This window comes from Dreissena polymorpha, chromosome 1 (assembly GCF_020536995.1).
Source record: "Dreissena polymorpha isolate Duluth1 chromosome 1, UMN_Dpol_1.0, whole genome shotgun sequence".
In the NCBI taxonomy this organism is placed as follows: Eukaryota; Metazoa; Mollusca; class Bivalvia; order Myida; family Dreissenidae; genus Dreissena; species Dreissena polymorpha.
The window spans coordinates 59,401,641-59,421,629 of record NC_068355.1 but is presented as its reverse complement, the minus strand read 5'-3'; the positions used below and the strand labels follow the sequence as shown (position 1 = coordinate 59,421,629).

At 36.1% G+C, this 19,989-nt stretch overlaps 3 protein-coding genes across 4 annotated transcripts in view; 2 read left to right on the top strand and 1 right to left on the bottom strand.

Moving 5' to 3' along the window:
• Positions 1-1,915, bottom strand: part of LOC127882362 (uncharacterized) — a 175,660-nt gene extending 173,745 nt beyond the window's left edge. For both annotated transcript variants that reach the window (XR_008050514.1, XM_052430957.1), the window contains exon 1: positions 1,772-1,915. The gene's annotated coding sequence lies outside the window, so the exon portion shown is untranslated. The remainder of the gene's footprint in view (positions 1-1,771) is intronic.
• Positions 1,916-2,059: 144 nt separating this feature from the next.
• LOC127830971 (uncharacterized) lies at positions 2,060-19,063 on the top strand. The gene is made up of 6 exons (XM_052355924.1): positions 2,060-2,494; positions 13,028-13,197; positions 13,448-13,629; positions 14,328-14,463; positions 16,003-16,132; positions 16,605-19,063. Exons 1-6 carry the CDS (start codon positions 2,107-2,109, stop codon positions 16,691-16,693), a joined length of 1,095 nt encoding a protein of 364 aa, XP_052211884.1. The 5' UTR covers positions 2,060-2,106; the 3' UTR covers positions 16,694-19,063.
• LOC127882453 (uncharacterized) lies at positions 2,509-5,175 on the top strand. The gene is made up of 2 exons (XM_052431096.1): positions 2,509-3,008; positions 3,313-5,175. The coding sequence occupies exons 1-2, from the start codon at positions 2,994-2,996 to the stop codon at positions 5,041-5,043; spliced, it is 1,746 nt and encodes a 581-aa protein (XP_052287056.1). The 5' UTR covers positions 2,509-2,993; the 3' UTR covers positions 5,044-5,175.
• Positions 19,064-19,989: the final 926 nt, after the last annotated feature.

Sequence of the window (19,989 nt, the reverse complement as noted above, 5' to 3'; positions counted from 1 at the left end):
CGATGAAATTCAAGCGTTTTGTGATTGGGCTGAATGGAAAACAAAGATGTCACGCAATTCGCAATATAACGTAAAAAATATTCCTAAGCAAAAACCTTGCGGCAAAACGAAAACTGTTGATTTTTTAATCAAGCGTCATTAAAAAAAAACCTTGCCAAGAAGTACAAGTCTTCCCATTGAAACTCCTTCCATTGTTAATGATAGTAATTTAATAACAAGTGACTCTTTTGCATCGTCATTGTCATCGTTGATTTCCGAAAGCAAAGTGCTGACTGATATTCAACATGTTGATAGCAGTAGTTCTTCAGAAGAAGATGAAGCGCCTCCTAATAAAATGGTGCCTGGTGTGACTGAAGACTTTGTGTGAGCTTATTATGTGGAAAACTGTTGATCATGATGGTGTTTGTGCTTAAAGATGCTGAACACATTCATGTAGTTTTAAATCCCAATTTATTTTCCCAATATCTTGAAAATGCCGATAAAATTCCCAATTTCAAAGCCAAGGGCTATCTTCCTCAAAAGATGGAAAAAAAAACCTGGCTTCACGCTGACTGGCTAGGTTTTTTTTCTTTAACAGCCTTCATGCACAATATTCAACAATTTGTAACGCGACCCGAACAGTCTGAAAAAGACGTTTTGTTGGCACCAATCTACCGCTGCGCTACTGGTTTTAACCGGCGGTTTTTACCGCTTAAAACTGTCCCTGTCTATACTCCAGAAGTGGCCATCACTGGTCCATTTAACTTACTAAACTTTACCCCCAATTTTGACTAATATTCCATGCTTAATTAAATAATATTGATAATATAAATTAAACAGATACAGTTGCCAATAATTATTTAAAGATAGGAAAAATGCTTCAGTTTAAGACTAAAACATATGCACCAGACTACATTGTTTAACAAGTACGCTTGTAAAAAATATTTGGGAAAGAAGGAGGGCACCATTCCTTTCAATACATGTTAAAAATTAAAAATGAAATGGAAAAAAAATCAAGCATTTAATTTCAGAGAAGAAAAATATTTAATTTAATTTAAATGTGGTTTCATTAATAAATGTATACAATGCTTTTTGATACCAATACATTTAAGATAATTATGTTGTTGTTCATTCTTTGTTAGTCTCACACAGTGACACAAAGCGACAATACACTCATATATAGAGGAAATGAGCTTATAGTATCAAAATAGTATAATATATTTTGTAACAAAACATGAAATCTGACAATTAAAATGCTGTTCTTTCCTGTTTTGTATTAGTTTAAACCTATTTATTTTAACTCGATTGCATTGAAAGCCTATGGCTTATACAAACGCTCTCGAGTCCGTTTCCTGGGCCTAGAACCAGTACTTGGTGTCTTTGGGGGAGATCTAAAGAACACTCCCACGGTGGTGATCGAACCCGTGATCTACCGGTCGCTAGGCGGACACCATATCCATTACACCACAGCGACCTATGTTTTGTATTAGTATATAGGGATTAAGACATTGTGGTGTTTGGAAGACACACTATGATAACAAACCCTTCACTTAATCCTAACCCTTGTCTAAAATAGCATTTCCGTTCAGGCCTGTGTCATCATAACACGTCACATGATAGGGTACCGCACATGATAAGCCCCAATGGGCCAATGTATTCAATTATGCATTGTCAAAAGAAAGTTGAGGATGAACTTCATTTCGAGTAATTGTTTCAATAGCTTTCAAAATCGCAATAAGAATTCAATAAACTTTGGCCATATGATATATCAAGTTATTTTTAACTATATTACCTCCGAATTAAGCCAATATAATTGACAACTTTGTAAAAACAAGGCAATATTTGTGCATAATTATTCACTTCATGATTTAGCCGCCATGCTTGTTTACAGATTGGTGAGAAAATCTAGTCCATAAACTTTATATTCAAAATAAAGCGCAACCAAGTTTACAATTCCATTTATATCATAGGCATATTGTACAAATAATTTTTATTTATTAAAGTTGCATAAATCCATGATAAAACATGAATGATTTAATAGCGCGTCATAATAAGCATATGCTTTAATTTATGGACTATATATTCAATAAATAAAACGAGGCCACCTTCAATTGAGAATCGTCAACAATGGAGCGCTCCGTGGCAGAATATCTGGCATATTTGAAAGAAAATGCCTCTCAAATCAAAGAGGAAGCGAGAAAACTAGGTTTGACAGAGGAAGATATCTTTCAATGTATTGAACATGCATTTTCTGGTGAGAATGACCAACAAGATCTGGCGAATTCTCCAAACAATATTGTCAGAAAGGTCGTTCGTCACTTCCGGATTTTCTTCAAGAAAGTGTTCGTCTGCACTCTGGTCGTCGCGGCATTGATCTTCGGTTCCATTCTGATCGCTGGATACCACGAGCCCACTGGTCAGCTAGTTTCAAAGAGCTTCCAGACGTATGCGTATGATATCATGCGAGCAGTGAGGTTGGCAACTGTTGGGATTCATGACTGGGCAAACTTAACTGGTTTGTGTGTTCCCTAGTTTCTTAACTTGCTGCCTGGAATCTAGGCTGCACTTCAAATCAGTAATATGAGCATCATAAATTATTTTCTGGCATGAATAAACATCATAAAACCTGTACAGACTGCGAGTTACTTGCAGGCTGTTCTGATTTTATGCTGTTTGCACACAGGGCGCTTTCCACAGGCCATTTAACGATCCTTCGCCGGGGCGCTTGAATTTCTAAATCAGAGTCCCCGGGGCGCTTGAAATTTTCCGATCAGTGTTTTTTTCAGTAAAAGAAAGTGGAGATTGTCAAATAAAATCAAGGTTTCTCTATCGATGTATCAATATTCCCTGTTTTAAAAGAGCACTGGGTATGGCTTGTTCTCATTGAGTCGTGGGTTCCCTTTGTGTCATGGTTATAGAGATCGCGTGAAATCACTTGAAAGAACGTTCGCAGGCGCTGCAGTTCGTTCCGGTAAAAAGTTTGACAGAATCGGCGTTCATTTTACAGATCGAAAATGCGTCAAAAACAGGTAAATAATTCAATTAACCATAACCCGATGCATTTTTATACACAAATAAACACTATTTCTACCCTTATATTGTTTCTAAGTAACACAAAATCCCCTATTTATGAGTATTTCCCATGTTACATCGTCTGTTGACATTTTTACACAAATGACGGTTTGCGCATGCGCGAAGCACTTGCTGTAAACACACTAAAGTTTAGGTCACACTCAACCAATTGTTCCTTAATTGAATTGTTAAAATCAATTGAGAAACAATGGGTTCACTTTGAGAATTCCAATGAAACACATTTTTGTTTTTATTTTTCAGAAACAACCTATCAGACTGATGAAATGCAAGGCATATTCTAGGGAAATGATGATGAGTGCATACAAGGCAGTGAAAGATGACCATTTGCCAGTTGATAGAGCAGCAATCATGTATGGTGTGCCAAAACAAACACTGAGGGACAGAGTGTTGAACAAAGTCAAGATCAGCTCAAGGTGGGGAAAAGATTCATTATTCACCCATGAAGAAGAAGAATTGCTTGTTAGCCATCTGGAAGGGTTGGCCCAGGTTGGGTATGGCATTAATCGCTCTCAGTTGAACATTCTTGCAGGTGATTTGGCTGTGAAACTGGGTAGACGTTTAACTGACTCCAAACTAAGCAACAACTGGTATTATGCCTTCTTGAGACGATGGACACACAGGCTGAAAGTCATTAAACCAAGGGGTCTTTCATCAACAAGAGCAGCCGCTGTCACACAGGAGAATATTGACAGCTACTTCAGGGATTTGGATGCTATTCTTACCAAGTACTCCCTGAAGTGTAAGCCACATCTAATTTATAATCTGGATGAGACTGGCATTCAGCCAGAGCATCGACCATCAAAGGTTATCACAGGAGTTTCGTCAAGCAAAACTCAAGCTGTCACCTCTCCGAATACAGGCACCACAACCATTGTAGCGTGCGTAAATGCGGCCGGAACAGCTCTACCCCCTTACTATGTGTTCAAGGGAAAACGGACAAACGATGACCTATTGAAAAATGCAGCAGTTGGTGCCAACTACGCCATATCGGATTCTGGATGGGTAAACGGGGAGGTATTGATGAAGTACCTTGAAGAACACTTTCTGAAATTTGTTCAACGAGGATCAGGTGACATTTCCCAACCTATACTGCTCATATATGATGGCCATGCTTCACATGTCTCCATTGACATAGTCAACTGGGCAAGAGAGCACAATGTCATACTGTTTGTGCTACCCCCACACAGTTCTCATGCCCTCCAACCATTGGACATTACATGTTTTGGGCCGTTCAAGTCTATTTTCCACAATGAATGCCATCTATACATGGCTAAGCAGAGGGGAAGAGTCATTACAAAATATGACATAGCTGACTTGTCCGGGAAGGCTTACTTAAAATCCATGACACCAGCAACAATCCAGTCTGGATTCCGGAAAGCTGGCATATCGCCATTTGATCCGACAAAAGTACCAGCAGAAATGATAGTGCCGTCTAAATCATTCCCCAAAATCATTCCAGAATTGCCAATTAGGACCATGAAAGAGCTCCTAGATGAAAAGTTAATGGAAACAGCTCCAAAAGCCAAACTTGAAAAACCAAAAGCTAATAAAAATAAGACACAGGACAAAAAGAAGAAACCAAAAATGGGTGGAAAGGCCATTACAGAAGACTGTACATACTTTCAGCTGCTAGAATACCAACAACAGAGAGAAGAAAATAACACAAAAGAAAAAACAAATAGATCAAAACAAAATTTGCACAAATCACCCCAACCAAGCACAAGCAAAGGAAATATCGTGGACTCTGACATTGAAAGCAAAATTGAAGACGAAGATCCAGCTAACAACTGTTGTATATGCAAGAAATTTTCACCGCCAGGATTGGATCAGTGTGATGAACTTGTGATCGTCAAATGGGCCCAGTGCACAGCGTGTGGTCATTGGTGCCATCTGCGATTTTGTTCACAGATCAGAGTAGTGCGCCGGCTATCTGATTTCTTCTGTCCGCATTGTGCTGAAAGAGAGTGTTAAATCTTTTGACAGTTACTGCATCTGTTAGGTTGTTTAAATAGTATTTTTATTAAATTGTTATGGATCAGTTAATTTCATTCCATCAGTATTTAATGTTTATAATTGTTCTTGTTGTTGTGTAAATAGTAAGTGACTCTCAAGTAATTATTGAGTTTATGCACAGCAATGACTTTTGCATATTTGTCAATATAATCAATTGTGAAGATATTTTGCAATAACTGTTAATTGACTTTTCTTGCATTAGCTTTATTAACAGAATTTTGCTGTTTTAATTCTTAATTATTGATCAACTAATTTGTTTATCATTTAAATTATTTATTGTTATAGAAAATAAAATTGCATATGTATTTCAATAAAATTTTATGATTATTGTTTGAAATAAATTAGTTATAAAACACACACACACACACAATAAAACACTTACTTGGTTTGCATATAACATTCAATAAAGAATGTAACCTGCAGTTTATATTGCATTAGTGTGTTTACAGCATGACATATTTGCTTACATACAACAGCCAATCAGAATCCACGACTCAATGAGAACGTATTTCCAAGATGGCCGCTTGACATGATGTAAACAAAACAAATAGTTAGAAGTTTTTGTATTCGTTTAAATCAGCAAAAAGTATCCAAATTGATTTACAAAGGGTTATACTTGTGAAATTAAATCTTAATTGATTTGAACTCTTTAGTTAATAAAATATTTTACCGATTTATACACAATTACCCACGACTTAACAAGGCAATAGCATACCTACTTTCACAAGTAATGCTACAAACACCACATGGGGTAATGGATAATCCACTGATAAGACGCGCGTATCAACTATTCTATCCACATTAGACAGTCATTTAAATGCTGACAAGGATGTATCAGGTAACTTTCATTCGTCAAACTGTGATGTTCATCGTCCAATCGATTACGCCAATGCTTATGAGGGCGGGTTTACTATCAACCATTATTTTTGATTCACGTCGGACACAAAGTAAGAGTTTATCGCAGCTTGATTAGCAAGAAGTTAAACCATTTAGGTAATATTAAACCGGTAACTAGTACAGTACATTAAAGACGGTTTCGGGCATCATCTCACACCTTTTTACTGTAAACAAGTGTTATACTGTACATCTGTTGAGTCGCGGTACTTAATCGTATTCTCGGAAATAAAACATCCAAACACAACTTACCAATCAAATGAAATATTTTTCATTTAATCCCATCATAATATTTATCAGAAATGATAAAACTAGTATAAAATTAACAAAGAAAACGAAACAACGCTGAAAAATACGAATGGCTATCGGCCATTTTAGTCCTAGTTTATAACATCACTTGAGTCGCGGTAATTAGGTCAAACATAACTGAGGTTATTTTACACTGAATTTTCAAAATCATTACCAAATTTATTGCAAAGGGATATTATTGTTGAAATGTTATAGTTTTTCAAGTTTATTCATATATTTTATTGTTTTATTTGAGTAAACAGTGTTGTCATTCATTCTTCAGCAGAAAAACAGTGAATGCACAAGAATGTTCTGTCTCTTCTCAGGACCCTCACATCACAGCAGTATGTCAAGTGGACCCAGTGTTGGCATTTGTCACACTGGCCCCATTTAATGATGACCAGTGTGTGTATGTCCTTCAGCTGTGGAGGGGACGACCTGGAACATACACAGCATAGATCCGATAGATCATCCTCATCATCACCATCAGTTTCAGATTCAGCATCTGTTCCATGCTGGTAGACCCGGTTGATTTGCAGTCCAGATGTTGTTGCTTTTGGGGATTTACATATTGTTTGATTATTTGGTTGCTTTGATTTAGATATTTTCTCATTTTTCTTGGCGTTTTCTTCCAGCTGAATTTTCTTTTGATGTTGGAGTTTTATTTGTTCCATGTTTTTATCAGACATGAGACTTCCTTGTAATTTATATGGTGGTGTGAAGTTTTTTCTTGGTTTTGCAGTCACATTTTTTGTTATTGTTCTCTCCTCAAAGAAGTTTCGACTAATTTTACAAGTTGATGTTTTGGCCTGGTTGTCTGAGTTTCCAGCACTTGTACTTTCGGCATCATCTCTAAGCATTTCTGGTGGATGTTTGTAGATGGACGATGGTGCTGTAGCTGTTGATGTGATCACATCGGGATTGAAGGGGTAAATACCAGCCTTTCTGAAGGCACTGGTTATGTTGTCTGGGGAAAAAGCTTTACCGTATTGTCTTGCAGTCAGCCGAGCCACTTCATATCTTGTGATTGACACCCCTGGGTTAGCATGCATGTATGCTTTGCACTCGTTATTGTAATGGTGTTTCATAGGTCCAAACACACCAATATCAAGGGGCTGGGTGAGATGGCTAGAATGGGGTGGTAATACAAACAATACCACTGAATGTTCCTTAGCCCAATCAGTCAGGGTCAGTGACACATGAGATTTGTGACCGTCATACAGGATCAATGTTGTTGGCTTGTCTGTGCCCTTTACCAGTCCTGCTTGGTTGGTGAAATGACCTTTCAGGTATCTTTCAAATAGGTCCCTATTCACAAACCCACTTTCAGTCATGCCTCCATGTGATCCAGGGGCAGCACCTTCTAGCAATTCATCACACCACCTTTTCCCTGGGAAAATGTTAAAGGGTGGTATATGGTTGCCAAGAGCATTCGCAGCCCCAATGACAGTGACTGTCTTCGTTTGGGCTGATGTTACTGCTTGAGGTTTGGTCAGGTTGCCGCATACTATTTTGGGTGGTTTATGTTCAGTTGATAATCCAGACTCCTCAATGTTAAAAATTCTTTGTGGAGATTGCTTCAGATCATGTTCAGTGAGAATAGAATTTAACTCTTGGAAGTACTTGTCAATGTTTTCCTTGGATGCAGACTTAGCCCTTGATAGAGAGAGACATTGGGGCTTAACGACTTTTAGCTCTTCCCACCTGGAGAGAAAAGAATACATCCAGCCCTGGCTAAGATGTTCTTATGCCTTAACAGGCTTGTGAAGAGACATTGCATAGTCCCATGCCATGTACTGGATGTCCATTAGAGAGTAGCCATACCCAATGTCTGCCATGTATACAATATGGTCAACCAATTTCCTTTCTTCATCTGTTGTAAATAGTGTGTTTGCCCCATGATGACAGTCGACCACCACATTTTGTCTGGTTCTGTCCCTCAGTGTTTATTCAGGCACCTGATACACCCTGGCTGCACGATACACAGACATCCCGGACAATGTAGCAGCATATGCCCTTTGCAGATTATTTCTTTCATATGGCTTCTTGTCTCTGCATTGTTTCAATTTCTGAAAAAAATCGAACAGATCTGGTTAATTATCTTTCATTGTTGACTTTAATTTAAATGACATTGTCAATACTTTTATATTCATAATTTAATGAAAGTGTTGAGCCTGACCTATTAACAAAACTGAAAAGGGAATTAGTTTATGTTAACCGTTTTATAATGTGTATTGTCTGACCTTATTGATACGGCAGACGAACTTTTAAACATCGATGTTAAGGTTGACAGGTACCGATTTGTTCTTATTTTCTTAGTTTTTTTAATACATTTTAATGAAAAACATATAAATAACGAAGAAAATGAACAAACTTACCAGTATTCCGAACAAACTTACCAGTATTCCACTCATTTTCAACCAGAAAATACTATTTCAATGAAAACTGAAAGTAGGTCGGCTTGTAGACAATGTAAACATCGGCTAGGTGGCGCACAACGAAATACCGCGAGACAAGTGATACCGCGAGTCAAGTGATGTTGAGTATAATACTCAAACCTGGTTGAGTCGCGGGTCGTTTTTACTCGCGGTATTTCATTAGCGCCCTCTGGATTGTGTTTGTAAACAAACCTGCGTGACCTACTTTTGAAATCTGACAGAAAACATCTTTTGCTGCCAGTATGAATCAATTTTTGGTAAGTAACTTCCCAAAAACGATTTAAAACATCATTTTAAACCAAAATTATGTAAAAATCCATATTAAAATGAAATTACCTTTCAACTTTTTCACTTTAAGTTCGTCTGCTTGCGGTTGCTTAGGTCAGACACTACCAATATTATTCTCTTTGTGAAGGGGTTACACACCACCGATTAAAAAAAATTATTTCGATAGGTCAGGCTCTATAAACACTTCGTCGATTTTGAGTCAGATTCATGTCTTGAAAGTGACAGATGACGTATGCTGTGTGTGTAAGAAAAGTAGTCCACCTGCATTGAGAAAGGATGTTTCGGTTGTTTTTGTGAAATGGCGTGAATGTAGTGTGTGTACACATTGGGTACATCTGAGTCTCTGCACTGATGAACGTTTTTTGAGGCGAGATAGCTTCTTCAGGGGTCCCCATTGCGCAGAAGAATGAATGAACATGAACAGTTATTTGAATATTGAGAATTAAAATTAGACACTGCTTGAACATAACTGTGATATTTATTTTATTTGATGTCTTAAATTCCATATGTTCTAATTGTTATATACGTTATTGATTGTTACTTTGAATGGTATGTAAAATCTTTATGTTTATTCATGTTAAATTCAATATTAGTGTCGTTTAACCTATTTACCGCGAGTCAACCGTGAGGGAATATAAACAACAATGGCGGACAGTGGTGTTGTTTTTGTTGATACCGCAGTTAAAATTGAAGGATTTTTGTCATAAAAAGGCTATTTTCCAATGAAGTTAAGTCAGATATGTTTGTCTTATAAATTATTTATCTGATATTTGAAGATGGTTTCTAGACGCAAATGAATATTCCTTAAGTACCGCGACTCACCCGAGTTGCAGGCTACCAATGACTCATAATTAATACGCGAAATTAATTGCAAGTTGTAAACAATTAATTACTTATAGGTGTTAAGTTGTGCAAATAACTCCCGGTGACAATTATGCGATAACAATTTTATTCCAGTACATGACGTATATTTCATTATGTCCATTTATAGAACTGATTTACCTAGTTTTTCTGACATTTATTCTACACGTACTGCGCTTTAACAAATTTTCGTTGAATTAATTATGCACACTTGTAAATGTTTCGTCCGATAATCGATACTTAGAAGACTGATGATGGCAACCGGCAGTAATCCTCGTGGACAACGTGAATTTCATGCATAATTCCGTCAAAACATTTATTCCACTCGTAAAGTGTTAAAACAAGTATTGTTGAATTCATAACGCAACTGTTAATATTTGTTGAAATCTCAAATGGGAATAATTAAATTTGTAATCCGAGACCCATTCCTGTTAGTCGATGTTAACGCGTTTTTAATCCGAAACACACTTCTGAATGTAAATGTTACCGCAGCGTTAAAATATTCTTGCTTCAAATAAGCAGTGCAAATTTATTTGTGTCGAATCTTTTTCTCAATTAAAAAGAGCTTGAAAATTATGCAGCATGTACAACGTCGCGTCATGTGTATTGTGCGTGTATTGAGCGTTTTAACAAGCACACAACTCGTCAGGAGATTGACACATGTTTTCAAAGGCAATATTTCATCAAATCTATAAAAAGTCACTTAAAATTTATTTGATACTATAGAAAAATAGCAAGGTTTGTGTAAAAGAAATAATTGAGAGCTTTTATCGTAAATATTTACCAGAAAGTGATTTATAAAAACAGAATAAACGGGATGATCGAGTAATAAATAGAAACTTGAAAAGTAGTAAGTATACAGTAATATAGTCGGGTTGAAACGGATGTATTGGGGAATCGTTCGAGTCCAGGATTTTACTATCTGTGCAGGAAAGTTTTAAAACAATTAAACAATAAAAATATATATATATATATTTTTTAATGACGGGGGATTTTCTTGCAGAGTCATAGCACACCAAATGACGCCTTTTGACGCTGTTTTTCTTTGAGTTATAACGCACCACAGAACGTGATTCGACACGTTAAATTTACAAAAAATCAACGTCGGCAGGGGACACCCCTCCCGACCCACCCCTATCAGCTCCGGGGCGCCTGACAAAAATCCTTTGGAAAGCACTGGCACATTTTCACTTTGCTTCTGAGTGGGAAAGGGTTAATCCAAGTTTAACTGGTCCATGAAAATGTGTAAATTTTTGCAATTGACAACGCCAAATATTCCGACTTTTGAAAATATGCATCTCCAATCTCCAGAATCCTCCATAACAAATAGATATCATGTCTAATCAACCAATCGAGATTTAACGTTTAGCACCGAAATCTCTGTAAGATAGATCAAATCGTCAATTAAAGACTTCTGCTTTCGGTTAAATCCACAGATTTTAGCTCACTTGTGCACAATGTGCTTTTGTTACAGACCGCCTTTTATCCGTCATGCGGCGTCAATATTTGCCTTGTAAACACTATAGAGGCCACATTTATTGTTTGATCTTCAGGAAATTTGGTTAGAAGATTTGTAACACTGATATCTTGGACGATTTCAAAAATGTTTCCGGTTGGTTGAAAAACATTGCAGCCAGGGGACTGGGCACTTTTCCTTATATGGCTCTAGTAAAACCTTAACACTCTCCAGAGGTCACATTTATTGTCCGATCATCATAAAACTTGGTCAGCTTGGATGAGTTCAAAAATGGATATGGCTGCTCAATAGTGTTTTTCCCAATCCCTTTTTTGCGTGGTGCTGCATCACGCTGCCTTTCTTAAGCTCCACTCTGTCCTTTTTAGAGGCAAGAGCCGCCATGCCCCCTTATGGATAACAACTTACTTACCCATTGACCAAACTTCTAAGCAGACTAGTATCAGAGAATGGCCCGAAGCTAGTTAAGAATCACATGGTTGTGAATGAGTTATTCAAGAATAACCCGGTGTCAATATCTATCGATATTTTCAGTGGCTTTGTAATACCAAGCACGATAATTGGTCCGTAATGTGTAATTGATGGCAGATACATGTAGGAGACATATGATGAAAACCATGTGTAATCCTTGTGGAAATTGTGCATTTCATGGACAATGTTAATATAGATATAGATATAACATTAATTTTGTCATGGTTCAGTATTGAATGAGATTATTATACTCCCACTAAACGAATTTTAGGGGGGTATATAGGAGTGAGCTTGTGGGTCGGTCGGTCCATGTCCGCTCTCTAATTCAAGTAGTTTTCATCCGATCTTCACCAAACTTGGTCAGAAGTTGTATCTAGATGATTTCTAGGCCAAGTTCGAACATGGGTCATGGCAGGTAAAAAACTAGGTCACGGGGTCACTTAGTGCGTTTTACACATTGAGGCTTGAGCATGGTGTCAGCTCTTTAATTCAAGTAGTTTTCATCCGATCTTCACCAAAGTTGGTCAGAAGTTGTATCTAGATGATGTTTAGTTCAAGTTCGAATATGGGTCATGCCGGGTCAAAAACTAGGTCACTGGGTCACTTAGTTGGTTTTACACATTCAGCATGGTGTCTGCTCTCTAATTCAAGTAGTTTTCATCCGATCTTCACCACACTTAGTCAGTAGTTGTATCTAGATGATGTGTAGGTCAAGTTCGAACATGGGCCATGCAGGGTCAAAAACCAGGTCACAGGGTCACTTAGAGCGTTTTAAACATTGAGCATGATGTCCGCTTTTTTTGTGTGAAGACAATGTGCAAAATATTCTGTGTCAATGCGGCATATGGGGGTATTCGTCACGTCTGTGACAAAGCTCTAGTTCTTTCTTGGAAAACAAGCTGAAATGGAACAAACATTGTTAAATCTTGACCTTTTATAAATATTGAAATATAAACTGTAGTCTTATTTGATATTAACATACACAGAAGCACTAACAAACTCAGCCCATCTAATGTCTATGAATGGGAAAGGATTGTCCTGATTTGCTGCTCAGATACAATTATTTATAACTGTGTTGTTTATTAAGGAAAACTAAAAATATGTTGGATATGTTTTTGACAATTTCTATTTAAAATGCAAAGTTGCACAAGAAATAGAGATGCTGTGATAATGCATGTTTTATTTTGTCACTTTTGTTTCATATTTTTGTTTCATGTCTTTATTTTAGAGTTCTACAATGCCGAATGTTTGGTGGAAAATCCATATTTTGAGGAGCTAAACTACTTTCATTGTAACATCTGTGGCAATTTCAAGAATCTTAAAGTCATGAATGCATCTGAAATGAATGAAACCAGGTTTATCACCTACTCAACAACACTGAAACCTGTTCATCTGAAGGTATTCAATTTGAAGTTGTTATTCTGGTAATAACTTTCAAAGGTCAGGAGAAAGCATATGGTAATAACTTAAGTCTTGTAAAGCTACTAAAAAGATCAAACACATTTGGTAAAGGAATTAATCAATTTTATAAAAGAAATTGTTTCATTTCACAAATATCAGTCCTACGAAAAGATGATTAGCATTATCAAAATAACTTATGAATGTGATAAATTTGTAGATTCAAAGCAGCTCTTTAATTTTGTTCCAGGGAGCTCTAGACAATGAAGTTTCTTATAAGCATTTGAGAGACATGTATCTGGCTAATAAAGATTCACTGCTTGAAAGCATTCACAATGTGTACTCAGAGGATGAAAATATCAAAACTCTGCAAGATGTATTTGAACGAGACATTGGAGCACTTATTAACACAACTAGTCTCCAGATTCATTGGTTTGTATAAATGATTTTTAATTGGTAGCAAACATGTTAAACTTGCGTCACAAGAACTGGACTCCAATAATTGTTCATTCCTTATACATATTAGGTGTACTATAATACCTCTTTTCATGCCTTTACCATATACTTTAGCCATGACAAATAGCCATTGGCGATTCATGTTAGTCTAGCAAACTAAATGACATTAACATAAAGTGACATGTTTTGTGTGTCAATAATGTTTCCTACAAAGCTTTGATGCTTGCATGGATGATGACTTTGAACACTACCATCTCAAGCATTTCAGATTAAAATAATTATTGTACTTGAAATTGGGCTACGCTTGGACTTATATTTCCATTTTATTTCTTCATGTCCTTGGCTAACCAAGTCAAATCCAAGTAAACCCTATTACCACTCTTATGTTATATTGTATTTAGGTAGCTCAGGTTCACATGTACATGTAGGTTATGTTTGTCTAAAAACTAAGTCACCAGTTCAAATATAAAAAAATCTTTACAATTGAGGGGCATTTTTATTTTGCTTATGCTTAATGAAGCTTAGAATATTTTTCTTGACAGTTTCTAGATCAAGTTTGAACCCGAATCAAGTTATGTACATAACTAGATAACCAGGTCAAGTCATCAACAATTGGTGTCTTTTAATAGAGGTGAGCGCTCTAGGGCCATCCTGATTCTCTTACTATGTTTCAGGATAACCCGCTCAGTTATTGCAAGTGTCGTTCTGAGAAACGTGTTCCCTCGACCCAAGTTCATACCATCCAAATACGAGGTCAGATTAGAGAAGCAGGTGTTCATCGATGGTCCCAACACACCCACTCATGATTTGGTAATTTATGTTAGTTTAAAAAACAAACAAATGGCAGTGGTGTGGTAAATGCTGCAGTCAATGGGGTTTCTCTTATGATTGTTTTGCTGAAAGTTATGGCATCATGTTTAAATGTGATTTATGAGGACTTAGTACTTTAATTACTTAAATATAAATTATATTGGGTAATTGTTTGTAAAAATTGTACGTAAGAGACAATAAAAAATTCACAATGCTAAACAGTAGGTGATTCTTTCTGGTTAACCATTTTGCATCCACAGCACAAAACAACACAGAAATTGAATATATTTTTTAATTTTAAACTAAATGTATGAAAGTAGCTAATTTTTCGAAATTTGTCCAATCTTTTGTGAGTATAACGTGCTGTGATATGCACTGGTCCTGAGGTCTTGCACTCTAACGGCGGACGACATCATAAACTGCTAACATAATTACATGAGTAAATATGTCCCAGCAATTTATTTTATTGTATGTATGTATATACTGTACTGTATGAACTGTACTGTATGTACTGCACTGAACAACACATCAATGGCTGTCATATGATTAAAAATTAGTATTACAGTTTCTTACTTGGTAAAATATTTTTTATAACATATACATTCAACATTATACTGTAAATGTATAGAAATTAGTAGGCATGAAATTAAGTGGTTTAATAAAAAACTACTAATTCGTTGACACGTAATTTCGTGGATTTCAAATTTTTGGGGGAAGATTGACAGTCATAATAATTAAACTTATCTTAAAACAACCAGAGTAATAACGAAGAATAATCTGCTAATGTGTGTTGACAGCAAGGCTTGTGATTAATGTGCACTGAAGAATGAAAGTGTTGCCGATAATTGTCGATAAGAGCGAATAAGCGGCGATCTTGTGGGTCCCCGCTCGCTAATTTCCATCAATGTTGTTTTGACAATATTTGCAATTCTCTGCTAAATCGGTCCCCTAGTAGTAACAATTGAGTAATAAGGTCCCCAAAATACAAGTGTGGAAACCGTTGTGTCTCTTTTAACTTTAATTGGCACTAATTGACATATGTGATAAATCTGCAAACTGTTAATTTGACAATGTCACGTAAAAGAGGACGATCGTTGATGTACAGTTTAAATTCTGTGCTTGTTTTAAAAAGGATTATTACCCAAACACTTATCAAGAAAACAACATATTGTATTACCTTGCATATCTCAATCAAATATCTCAGATAACCGAAAACAATAGAGAATGTCGGCAATGACATTCGGAAAGGACCGATTTCGGATTAAAAATGTAAAAATAATCGTTGGTACTTGAATTCGTGGTACGTGAAATCCACAAAAAAATTTACCACACGAAATTTAATGGTTTTACAGTAAATCATATAAATTATGCATGAATAATACTGTACTGTACTGTTTGTACTGTATCTGTTCATTCAGTACAGTGCATACAGTACAGTACATGCAGTTCAGCACAGTACATAGAAAACAGTACATACAGGGCATCAAACTGTTGAGACAATTATGTATCTTTCATGTAATATTAAATTGTATATTTTAGGTAATTCAGCGTAACACAGTGTACGTTTACATACAAGCAAGTGGTAATCGCAGGGTGCTTACTAGGCCAGTGAAGAACTGCAGAAATACTTGCAATTCCTTGCTTGCCTTCATGACTCCAGGGGATGCCTGTAAGTTTCATCTTGTGTTATTGGTGCTTGTTACATTTAAGTGGTTCTTAATCGGTAAAGAATGGTTGTTTTAATTGAATTCATATCAATGTAATATTTTCATGCACAACTAGTTTTAAGGTATCATGTGTTTGGTTGTCAGCTTAATCAACACAGTGTTTTGGTTTGCAAACATCAATCAAATAAGTATAAAATGTGTAAGTTTTAACACTTAGCGTAACTTTCTCTGTTTGGTTAAGATTGATTTTGTGTAACTTTCTTTAACTTTGTGACTAAGATAGATTTTTATGCATTGCCTATGGTAAACTGCACATGTATCAACAGTGTTGAACACACCAAAATTGATCAGATAGATGGGTTATTATCTAACTTATATATGGGCAAGTTGATGGGATAAAGTGGTTTCACACTTTACTCTGTCTGTGAATGCTAGAAGAATCACACAATCACTTGCAAATGTGTTGTTATTCAGTGATGTTTCATTCGGACATCTGGCGTCCCTATGTTGCCGTGAGCAGTGAAGAGCCCAGCATCGGTTACCTGCTGTCAGTGAGCTTCTAGCAGGACAACACTTTACTGGAACAAGACCGCTCTACAGACATCAAGGAATATATCTGACCAATATGAAACTGCATTTTTAGCTCACCTGAGCACAACGTGCTCATGGTGAGCTTTTGTGATCGCTTTTTGTCCGTCGTCCGTGGTCAACATTTGGCCTTGTGAACACTCTAGAGGCCACATTTCTTGTCCGATCTTCATGAAACTTGGTCAGAATATTTGTCCCAATGATACCTCGACTGAGTTTGAAAATGGGTCATGCTGGGCCAAAAACTAGGTCACTAGGTCAAAAAGAGAAAAACCTTGTGAACACTGTAGAAGTCACATTTGATGCCCAATCTTCATGTAACATTGTCAAAATGTTTGTCTTGATGATATGTTGGTTGAGTTCAAAAATGGTTCCGGTCCGTTGAAAAACATGGCCACCAGTGGGCGGGGAAGTATTCCTTATATGGCTATAGAGAAACCTTGTTTACACTCTAGAAGTCACAATTTTTGCCCAATCATCATGAAACTTGGTCAAAACTTTGGTTTTATTGATATCTCGGACGTGTTTGAAAATGGTCCACATCAGTGAAAAAACATGGCCGCCAGGGGGGCGGGGCAGTTTTCTCTATATGTATATAGTGAAAACATGTGAAAACTCTAGAAGTCACATTTTTGGTCCAATCTTCATGAAATTTGGTCAGAACTTTTGTTTCCTGGATACAACGGTTGAGTTCGAAAATGGTTCAGATTGGTAAAAAAACATGGCCGCCAGGGAGCGGGGCAGTTTTGCTTATATGGCTATAGTTAAACCTTGTTATCTATATCTTTGCAGAAATTCAACATAGTGGTAAAACCAATCAAACAACAAGAAGTGTTCCATATGAATCTTATTTGACTTTTCATTCACTTATCTTAGGCTACTCTCTATAACACTCATTTAGACCTGTGCTTGTATTATTGCGAGGTGGTGATTGTATAACACTCCTGGAAATTGACCCAATTAACTGGGCACTTTCATCAAAGACCTTTGTCTTGATGTCAGATGAAAACCATTCATAAGATAGATAAGTCATTACAACTAAAAATGTTTTACCCCTACAATTTTCAGTTAGTCAGTAGTTTGTGTGTGATTATGAAATATTTGTGATTTTAGCAGGTTTTATTGTTGTTTCAATTGGAAATATCAAAGCAAGGTGAGTCCTAAAAATGTTCCAGTTGTTAAAAAACACTGTCAAAAATGTGAACTATTTGGTAGTAAAAAAACAACTTCTCACATCTTTTAAGAAGCACAAACAACTGTTTGGTTAAAAAGAAAAATCGATTTGCAGTTGTTTTTGCAAAAATAATGTTTTGTATAATTATATTGTAAATACAGATTTTGTGTGCATTTAAATTACAAATAGTTTGATAGTTGTTTTGATATGATACATTTTCCAACGCCTTGTGTGTGTTTACTTCTATATTTGCACACATGTATAAGTATTTAAGAAAGATCAAGTGATGTTTTGTACTATAAAAGAAGATCAATATTGAATTTCTAGTATCTGTACATATTCTCATACTCATTTACTTCTTTATAACTGTTTTTGATATATGATGACAATTCAACATATTGTATTTAATTATGCAAAAACTATTTTATAAACACACAATTTCTAAAACAAATACAGTTGTTTTCGGTATCTAAAAGTGTTCTTGCTAAACAGGTTGTAAACAGTCATCCCCTATAAGATGCTGAGATGCTTATCTCATGATCTCAAAGCTGAACAACAATTTGTGGAAAAATGTACTTCCATTTTCTTTCGCTGATGCTCATTATTAAATTACTGTCCTCATATTACTTTTATCTAAAATATAGCTTTGTCGCAACAGGAAACAAATGTCTATTTTAAAAAACTTAAACACACACACACAAACAAAACTACTTATAAGGCATATATGTGTATATCTGCCGAAATAGCAAACCTTTTTCTTTTCACAAAACAACGTTAACAACCCTTGCATAACGTTAGTTCTACTCAGGTGAGCGAACCAGGGCCACCATGGCCCTTTTGTTATGAAGTTAATCTGTTGTTACCTGCCATTATTGCAATCTTTCTTTCTCTTCCATTATATTGAGAAAAAGCACAGAAGCATACCAAATTTAGAGGAAAGAATTTCTGTATAGGAAGGATATCAATTTTGTACAGCAACAGTACGGACAGTTATTTATTGAAACTTGACTTTGAAAATAAAAACAGTCATTTGTGCATGTTCTAAATATGTAGGCAATTAATTAAAAGAAAGACCATGTTACTTTTTCACTTCTATGTTACTTATACAGTGTCAGTAATTTGTGGAAATATTGAAAATATTTAATTGTCTGGAATAAACACTTGACCAGTACGTTTCATTTTCGTATTTTTTGAGTTACATCAGTTTTTTCAAACACTTTTTTAAAGGACAAGACATCAAGTGCAGACATTGGAAATAATACTTATTGCTCTGGGAAAATGGGATTGAATGCATGTGCTTGAAGTGTCGTCTTATTAATCAGGGATGAATCTTCCCACCTAAATTGGATTCTTGTTAAGAAGAAACTTCCTTTAAACAGAAAATACCATAAAAGTGGAAAGTATTGTCACTAACATGCCTGGGCGGACTTCACAGACTAATCTGGGACAGCACTTTATGCACATGCCTTAGGCCCTAGTTTATTAGAGCAAGGCTTATTAGCATTACTACACCAGGATTATTTGGCAAAGTACTTGCTGTAAACAATCATGTTGTGCATCAAGTGGACTGATGGCCTCAAGATAACAAATCAACACTGTCCATGAACATGTTAGCAGATAAGCATATGATTGGTTGATGGTGTTGTAAAATATATTACATGAAATATAAATTTGGGCAAATATTGAACCTATCGCCATGCATGTGAATTTGCAAGCTACCGGTACATAAATATACTGGATACCTAGCATATCCATGGAAACAGTTTAAATGAATTATGAAATTAACATATTTACAAGTTCGGGTAATAACTTTGTTCCAGTATGATGTTCTTCAGTGAACAGGCGATACCAGCACTGCAGTTCGTGTACAACAATGAAATTAGGAAAATTAGAGACTCTGAATCCCTGTGATTCTATGGTGCTTTGCAAACAAAAAGCTAAATCAAACCTAGTTAGTTGAAAAATGAAGTACAAACAAGTGCAAGTAATAGGTTAACAGAGCATAATTTATTCCTTTTATTCTGCACATCAACCGTTGCCCCTGGACACTAATATGGTGTAACAACCAGTGAAAGTATTTGTATGATTAACAAACAG

What these genes read in the sequence shown, in the direction of transcription:
- LOC127830971 (XM_052355924.1), top strand. Translation starts at nt 2,107, where the DNA reads ATGGAGCGCTCCGTGGCAGAATATCTGGCATATTTGAAAGAAAATGCC. An exon ending in ACTAGTCTCCAGATTCATTG is followed by an intron (nt 13,630 to 14,327) that starts GTTTGTATAAAT and finishes ACTATGTTTCAG; the next exon opens with GATAACCCGCTCAGTTATTG. An exon ending in ACACACCCACTCATGATTTG is followed by an intron (nt 14,464 to 16,002) that starts GTAATTTATGTT and finishes TGTATATTTTAG; the next exon opens with GTAATTCAGCGTAACACAGT.